The 9,153-nt window shown below is 47.9% G+C and overlaps 1 protein-coding gene across 1 annotated transcript; it reads left to right on the top strand.

Moving 5' to 3' along the window:
* The first annotated feature begins 250 nt into the window (after positions 1-250).
* On the top strand, positions 251-4,932 carry ensaa (endosulfine alpha a). Its single transcript, XM_030789034.1, has 3 exons — positions 251-450; positions 3,932-4,054; positions 4,468-4,932. Exons 1-3 carry the CDS (start codon positions 394-396, stop codon positions 4,612-4,614), a joined length of 327 nt encoding a protein of 108 aa, XP_030644894.1. The 5' UTR covers positions 251-393; the 3' UTR covers positions 4,615-4,932.
* The last annotated feature ends 4,221 nt before the right edge of the window (positions 4,933-9,153 follow it).

The raw sequence follows: 9,153 nt of genomic DNA on the forward strand, positions 1-9,153 counted from the left end.
ATCGGTTCACTAAAGTGAATCGAACTACCCATCACTATGACCTGTAAAGTTTGAAACATGGACTGATCAATTTTTAGGCACCGATACAGGCGTCCATGTGTTGCATCGTGGCTGCCCTCTAATTGGTCCAGCGTGTGCTCCGTTTCTTGCTCTCCTATTTCGCTGTTGGTTACTGTATGTTTCTATCATCCCTCCCAGTCCCGCCTTTATGACGTCAGACCAGTCGTTCGCCATTTTGGATTGAAGAGGAAGATTTTACAGAGACGCAGGGCTTTGTAGAGAGAGAGAGAGAGAGTGATAGAGAGGGAGATAAAGAGAGAGAAAGGTGATTACATAAAGCTCTCCTTTTTCAGACGACGAAAAGGCGCTTTACTGTGTTTCCTTGTCGGAAAAATGTCGTCAGAGAATCAGGAATCGGAGGCTCAACTAGAGTTGGGTGAAGAGAAACAGGTAGGTTAAGTGTTTAGTGCAGAACACTGTGTGTGTGTGTGCTTGGGGGGTTGTATAGAATGGGTGTACACAGTGCATTTCACAGCACACAATGAGACACATTGCCAGCAATGTATATTTGAATACTGTCTGATTCACCAGCAGAGGAAAATAACATAGTCATTTTTTAAGTCGTGACTTGTTATTCCTATATTTCATTCGGTTGTAGTGCGGATATCCCGCCCCGTACGCAGCTCTTACGCGCCCGTATTGGTCAACACAATTGCAAATTCCAAAATTCTCTGCCTTAATTGGCCAGAGTTGTTTTCATTCCTTAAAAATTGCCTTCCGGTTTTGATTACCCCCAAATCTTTTGTCCGTTATTCAGATCATTGTGTGTCCGCGGCAAAATTCAGTTTACTCGCTTGAAAAATGACTCATAGGAATATCTGGTCCATTAACAGGATTTTTAGCACCAGCAGGAGTTAACTCTAGATTGTGTTTTTTCCCTTTTCCTCCTTATACGGCAACAAAGCAGTAAACACCAATGAAAAACGAGCTATTTCTGCACACACAGATTTTAAAGATTTACGTTAAAAGGATACACACCACCTGCTCTGTTAACAAGTCCATAAGACATGTTTGGTCTCTTCCCTAAAGCCCGGGAATATTAACATTGTTAGAATCATGGTCTCTGTGCAGACATCTGTGAGGTACACTATGTGTGACGTGTTAGCGTCTCTGTGCAGAGAGCAAATTAACTGTGCTAATTAATAAATATTGCATTCCTACTGTGATCTTTTGCCTATGAGGTAGTTAAACCTGATAGATGCACCAGTTGTAAGTTGCTTCGGTTTCAAAGCGTCTGTGAAATACCAAATTGTAATTTGCAGGAGTTAGGCTGTGCGTTATGTCTTAGCGTCTCTGTGCAGACCTGTGGTACATAGCCTATGTGTCGTGTCTTGGCGTCTCTGTAAAGACCTGTGGTACGTAGCCTGTGTGTCATGTCTTGGCGTCTCTGTGCAGACCTGTGGTACATAGCCTGTGTGTCGTGTCTTGGTGTCTCTGTGCAGACCTGTGGTACGTAGCCTGTGTGTCATGTCTTGGCGTCTCTGTGCAGACCTGTGGTACGTAGCCTGTGTGTCATGTCTTGGCGTCTCTGTGCAGACCTGTGGTACGTAGCCTGTGTGTCGTGTCTTGGCGTCTCTGTGCAGACCTGTGGTACGTAGCCTGTGTGTCATGTCTTGGCATCTCTGTAAAGACCTGTGGTACGTAGCCTGTGTGTCGTGTCTTGGCGTCTCTGTGCAGACCTGTGGTACGTAGCCTGTGTGTCGTGTCTTGGCGTCTCTGTGCAGACCTGTGGTACGTAGCCTGTGTGTCATGTCTTGGCGTCTCTGTGCAGACCTGTGGTACGTAGCCTGTGTGTCGTGTCTTGGCGTCTCTGTGCAGACCTGTGGTACGTAGCCTGTGTGTCATGTCTTGGCGTCTCTGTAAAGACCTGTGGTACGTAGCCTGTGTGTCGTGTCTTGGCGTCTCTGTGCAGACCTGTGGTACGTAGCCTGTGTGTCGTGTCTTGGCGTCTCTGTGCAGACCTGTGGTACGTAGCCTGTGTGTCATGTCTTGGTGTCTCTGTGCAGACCTGTGGTACGTAGCCTGTGTGTCATGTCTTGGCGTCTCTGTGCAGACCTGTGGTACGTAGCCTGTGTGTCGTGTCTTGGCGTCTCTGTGCAGACCTGTGGTACGTAGCCTGTGTGTCGTGTCTTGGCGTCTCTGTGCAGACCTGTGGTACGTAGCCTGTGTGTCGTGTCTTGGCGTCTCTGTGCAGACCTGTGGTACGTAGCCTGTGTGTCGTGTCTTGGCGTCTCTGTGCAGACCTGTGGTACGTAGCCTGTGTGTCGTGTCTTGGCGTCTCTGTGCAGACCTGTGGTACATAGCCAGTGTGGTGACAGTAGGGAGGGGGGACTCCATGTGTACTGGAGGAGACATCGGGTGGTCTGCACCCTCCCCCTCAGCCTGAGCGTCGAGCAAGTGACAGGGAATAGAAATACAAGGGTAGTGGTCACGACAGGCAGCTGTGGTCTAGAGGTTAGCGAATCGGGTTAGTGACTGAAGGGTTGCTGGTTCGATTCCCAGGACTGACATCTATGGCTGTGTGCCCTTGGTTTAGTGATGCCCCCTGTGCACAAGAAATGCTGCCCACTGCTCCTGTGTCTGGTGTGTGTGTTCACTACTGGTGTGTTGGATGGGTTAAATGCAGAGGACAAATTCACTGCTCACTGTTCAGTGTGTCTGCGATTACAGAGATTTACTTTAAAACATTTAATTTACATTTCTAAATTGGAAGACAAAGGCAAAAAATGAGAAGTAACGCAGCACAGAGATCTGCTTTATTCTCACTGTTTTAACTCGAGCTCTTCATTCCCTAACCCTGTGTTAGTTCCCTAACCCTAACCCTGTGTTAGTTCCCTAACCCTAACACTGTGTTAGTTCCCTAACCCTAACCTTGTGTTAGTTCCCTAACCCTAACCTTGTGTTAGTTCCCTAACCCTAACCCTGTGCTAGTTCCCTAACCCTAACCCTGTGCTAGTTCCCTAACCCTAACACTGTGTTAGTTCCCTAACCCTAACCTTGTGTTAGTTCCCTAACCCTAACCTTGTGTTAGTTCCCTAACCCTAACCCTGTGTTAGTTCCCTAACCCTAACCCTGTGCTAGTTCCCTAACCCTAACCTTGTGTTAGTTCCCTAACCCTAACCCTGTGTTAGTTCCCTAACCCTAACCCTGTGTTAGTTCCCTAACCCTAACCCTGTGTTAGTTCCCACACGTCTCTTCCACGTGCAGCACCCATCTGCATTACCAGGATGAAAACAGGAAACCGCTCAAAGGATTTTTACTTCTTTTTCTTCCTCTTGTTTTCTAGTTACTTTTTTAGGAAATGGGTTCAAACATCACAGAAATCACATTGAGTTCAGTGACACCACTTTGAAAACACACCCACATTCTAAAGGCACCCTTGTTGGAATCAGCTGTCATAATGTTAGAAGTGTTTGGAATCCTCATAACACTCAGCACTAGAACAACTGTACATGCAACACACAGTCTGTCTCACTCTCTTACATTAGAACACATAAAACAGACACCACACACAGAAAAACACACAGTCTGTCTCACTCTCTTACATTAGAACACATAAAACAGACACCACACACAGAAAAACACACAGTCTGTCTCACTCTCTTACATTAGAACACATAAAACAGACACCACACACAGAAAAACACACAGTCTGTCTCACTCTCTTACATTAGAACACATAAAACAGACACCACACACAGAAAAACACACAGTCTGTCTCACTCTCTTACATTAGAACACATAAAACAGTGTAGGCATGTAAAGGTGGTCTGTAATGGCCAGATGACAGAAATAATTGACTAACTGTTCTCCCATCTGAGACACACCTATAAATGTTGGACTGTGTAATGAATCTCGCTGCTCCAAACAGGACTCTCAGGAGAAGGACTCAAACCCGGTAAAGGCAGAGGAAGCCAAGCTAAAGGCCAAGTACCCCAACCTGGCCCAAAAACCCGGAGGCTCTGACTTCCTGATGAAGAGATTACAGAAGGGAGTGAGTGAATGACCAGGCTGTTCTCTCAGCTTTCTCTCTCTTTCCCTCTCTCTCCCTCTCTCTTGTTCTGTCTCTCTCCCTCTCTCTTTATCTCTCTCTCCCTCTCTCTTGTTCTGTCTCTCTCCCTCTCTCTTTATCTCTCTCTCCCTCTCTCTTGTTCTGTCTCTCTCCTTCTCTCTTTATCTCTCTCTCTCCCTCTCTCTTGGTCTGTCTCTCTCCCTCTCTCTTTATCTCTCTCTCTCTCTCTCTCTCTCTCCCTCTCTCTCCCTCTCTCTTTATCTCTCTCTCTCCCCCTCTCTCTCTCGTTCTGCCCCCCTCTCCCTCCCGGCGCTGGTTTGTAGTCTTGTGGAGATTATTTTGGTTAAAGTTTTAATCTTTAATTCTTAATCTTAATATTTCTCTCTCTCTCTCAGCAAAAGTACTTTGACTCTGGTGACTACAACATGGCAAAAGCTAAGATGAAGAATAAGCAGCTGCCTGCCACAGGAGATCACATCCCTACCCCTCAGGACCTGCCGCAGAGGAAGTCCTCACTGGTCACCAGCAAGCTAGCAGGATAGAACACACTCACATATACACACACATACACACACACACACACACACACACACACACACACTCACATACTTACCCTCCTCAAGCTTCATGGGCCAGTCATACGAACCATCTACTGTTCACACTGCACTGCGCCTCCCCCCACAGACCGGAGCTGCCCCTCCGTTCTCCCTGTCTCATCAGTTTGGATTTAAAGAAGATTTGGGACAAAATGGATACACAGAATCAAGAAGAAATGTAAATGAACCCCACACACACCCTACTCACATTTTCTCAGACGAAAGGCTGTGTTTGACCTGTGTCAGCTGAGAGAGATTGAGGGAGAAGCTTTTTCAGTTTGGGGTGTGTGTGTGTGTGTGTGTGTGCGTGTGTGTTTGTTTGTGTGTGTGTTTGGGGTCTGGAAACTGACAGAACCCTGATATTCAAACCCCTGTTGCCATAGTGATGTGTAGGAGCACAATAGAGCTGGTCCATTCAGAAAAACCCATCTGTAAACCATGCACTCACACTCACACACTCACACTCACACACTCACACACACACACTCACACACTCACACTCACACACTCACACTCACACACACACACACACACACACACGCTCACTCACACACTCACACTCGCACACACATGGAGCGTGCGTCCGTGGGGTACCTGAGCTGTCCCTGCCCAGGGCCGAGGATTGTGCCGCTGACCAGTAAAGGACTCAGCCAAAGAGACAGCGCCCTCTTTCCAAAAAACACCAAACCCACAAGTTTGTCCTTTGTCTGTTGGGAGGTTCAGGGTTTGTGTTTGTGGCTGATGGCATGGGCCATAGACTGTGGGTGTGCATACATGTGTTTGTTTCAGTACAGGAATCAGTGGACTCATTTTGGGAGTGTTGTTAAGCATATAGTCACTTTATTTTAACTGGTAGATGCGTCTGGATGTGTGTGTGTGTTTGTCTGTGTGCAGGCCAGTGTTAAAAATTCCCTCTCAAACCAGCCTTCCCATCAGGACGTCATGGGAACAACACACTTAATCTGTGATTCACACCTACGCAGCAAAACTGTGAGTGTAGATTTTCCCAGTATAAAATTCCCTGGTGAGTGTAGATTTTCCCAGTATAAAATTTCCTTGAGTTGTACAAAGTTTATTTCAGAGATATTTTAGACTCATATTGTAACAGATACCATTAGAGGGTGCTGTTTCCCGCTGCTCTTATGACTGTATTTACTCCAGGTCGTGTAGACTATGGAAACACTAACACGTTTAGAGTTGATTTAACACTACTGAATGTGCTGTGTCTATTCCAGAAACGGCACTAATGAAGTGAGGTCTGAATATTGTGTGTGTGCGTGTGCGTGTGTGTGTTTTTTGAGGGAGAGTTTTACACAGTGTTATAAGTCATAATTGACCCACTACATGAAAACTAGATTTATCCTTGTTCCAGCCTGGACAGCTCTCCTCACCTGCCCACATAATCTGCTAATTAAACAGAGAGAGGGAGGGAGAGGTGGAACAGGGGAGGAGGTAGAGAGGGAGAGAGAGAACAGGGGAGGAGGTAAAGAGGGAGAGGGAGAGAGGGAACAGGGGAGGAGGTAAAGAGGGAGAGGGAGAGAGAGAACAGGGGAGGAGGTAAAGAGGGAGAGGGAGAGAGGGAACAGGGGAGGAGGTAAAGAGGAAGAGGGAGAGAGAGAACAGGGGAGGAGGTAAAGAGAGAGAGAGGGAACAGGGGAGGAGGTAAAGAGGAAGAGGGAGAGAGAGAACAGGGGAGGAGGTAAAGAGGGAGAGGGAGAGGTGGAACAGGGGAGGAGGTAAAGAGAGAGAGAGGGAACAGGGGAGGAGGTGGAGAGGGAGAGAGGGAACAGGGGAGGAGGTAGAGAGGGAGAGAGGGAACAGGGGAGGAGGTAAAGAGAGAGAGGTGGAACAGGGGAGGAGGTAAAGAGGGAGAGGGAGAGAGAGAGAGAGAACGGGGAGGAGGTAAAGAGGGAGAGGGAGAGAGGGAACAGGGGAGGAGGTAAAGAGAGAGAGGTGGAACAGGGGAGGAGGTAAAGGGAGAGAGGGAACAGGGGAGGAGGTAAAGAGGGAGAGGGAGAGAGAGAACAGGGGAGGAGGTAAAGGGAGAGAGGGAACAGGGGAGGAGGTAAAGAGAGAGAGAGGGAACAGGGGAGGAGGTAAAGAGGGAGAGAGGGAACAGGGGAGGAGGTAAAGGGAGAGAGAGAAGGAGAGGAGGTAAAGGGAGAGAGGGAACAGGGGAGGAGGTAAAGGGAGAGAGGGAACAGGGGAGGAGGTATAGAGGGAGAGGGAGAGGTGGAACAGGGGAGCCTGCAGCATCGTTGCCAGGTGAAGGGTTGAGGATGGTGCAGTGGGAGAATTGAAAGTCGTGAACCTGTTGGAAATGTTGTAACTCAGTCTAAAACACTGACCTGATGTCAGCTAATATAGCCGACCTGTATACTAATGAGGATCACAGACTGCGTACATGCCCAGTCAGAAAAAGGATCGGTTTGCTCCAGTTCTCTATCCAATGGTCAGAGAAATCACTTCACATGAACCTTGAGAAAAAGAGTTAAACAGAGGTGAGAGTTAACATAGAGTTAAAATAAACTCAGAGGAGGAGAGAGTTAACATAGAGTTAAAATAAACTCAGAGGAGGACAGAGTTAACATAGAGTTAAAATAAACAGAGGAGGACAGAGTTAACGTAGAGTTAAAATAAACTCAGAGGAGGACAGAGTTAACATAGAGTTAAAATAAACAGAGGAGGACAGAGTTAACATAGAGTTAAAATAAACTCAGAGGAGGACAGAGTTAACATAGAGTTAAAATAAACAGAGGAGGACAGAGTTAACATAGAGTTAAAATAAACTCAGAGGAGGACAGAGTTAACATAGAGTTAAAATAAACAGAGGAGGAGAGAGCATGTGTAAGGCTCCTGGAGACAGACAGACCAGTCCATCTGATCCAACAGTATACTAACAACTACTGCCATGACAACCATCGCTATGACAACATTACTCTTCTAATGTCAGGGCCTGCGGTGTGTGTGTGTGTGTACAGCAGTAAAGGAGAATGATGTGGCCTGGTGTGTGTCTGTTGTGAATGATTTGTTTTGTTGTTGTTGGGATTTTGCTTTTTGTTTTGTTTTGTTTGTAAATAGCCCCATCCCATTTAATGTATTGTCTGGCTTCAGTTGAAATGTGTCTTTTAAACCTTTGCATTTCTGTTGATTTTCTTCCTCTGTTTGGTTTTGTTTCTCTTTTGACTCCTTGTACATGCTGTATGTTTGTGGTTTGTGTGATTAGTTTTGCAGTGTGTCGGCAGGGGCCTGCTTCCAGCGTGGTTTCTCTGTGACTGGGTGATGGGAGAAAATATGAATATATTTATGTATAAATATGAGTAAAACTACTGCTGATTAGGACTGAAATGAGATCTATGGAAATTCTCCGTCACTGTTGTGGAGACCAGACCACGCCTTCCCACCCACTGTGGTACAGCCGCTGGTGTTCGCATAGACCGACTGACCCTTCAGTCCAACCCAATGCTGTAAACACATGCTTAGCATACAGCCTGTGATGAAGAGCAGGGTCACGGGGGAGAAGCAGGTCCTCTGTGGAGGTCGTCTTCCGTACAGGCTAGAGTGGACGGCAGGCCTCTTCTTCCTCTGGCCCAGTTGTGTTTCCCTTAACAAGCTCAGTTGAGGCTTTCATTTTGGCCAGTAATTGTAGTCTGCACCTGACCGGCTGGGCTAGTGACCGTGGTCTACACTGGACCAGTGGAATGGGTTACGGTGGTTTTGTTGACTGAGAGACCGCTACTGTTTCAGTCGTATTTGTCATCATTTCAGAAAATGATCTTAACACACTAGAGCCGTGTGGTTGGCCTCCACTGAACAGCCTTTGTCTCAGTGGTCCCTGTGGGCCCTTTGTCTCAGTGGTCCCTGTGGGCCCTTTGACTCAGTGGTCCCTGTGGGCCCTTTGTCTCAGTGGTCCCTGTGGGCCCTTTGTCTCAGTGGTCCCTGTGGGCCCTTTGACTCAGTGGTCCCTGTGGGCCCTTTGTCTCAGTGGTCCCTGTGGGCCCTTTGACTCAGTGGTCCCTGTGGGCCCTTTGTCTCAGTGGTCCCTGTGGGCCCTTTGTCTCAGTGGTCCCTGTGGGCCCTATGTCTCAGTGGTCCCTGTGGGCCCTTTGACTCAGTGGTCCCTGTGGGCCCTTTGTCTCAGTGGTCCCTGTGGGCCCTTTGACTCAGTGGTCCCTGTGGGCCCTTTGTCTCAGTGGTCCCTGTGGGCCCTTTGTCTCAGTGGTCCCTGTGGGCCCTTTGTCTCAGTGGTCCCTGTGGGCCCTTTGACTCAGTGGTCCCTGTGGGCCCTATGTCTCAGTGGTCCCTGTGGGCCCTTTGTCTCAGTGGTCCCTGTGGGCCCTTTGTCTCAGTGGTCCCTGTGGGCCCTTTGACTCAGTGGTCCCTGTGGGCCCTTGTTCACCACATTCATCAGAAGTGAGAAAGCTGTAAGCAGTTTGTGAGAGGTTTTGACTGCACCAATCCAGAGAACACAAAAGTGATCAGGAC

This window comes from Chanos chanos, chromosome 12 (genome assembly GCF_902362185.1).
Source record: "Chanos chanos chromosome 12, fChaCha1.1, whole genome shotgun sequence".
Classification (NCBI taxonomy): domain Eukaryota; kingdom Metazoa; phylum Chordata; class Actinopteri; order Gonorynchiformes; family Chanidae; genus Chanos; species Chanos chanos.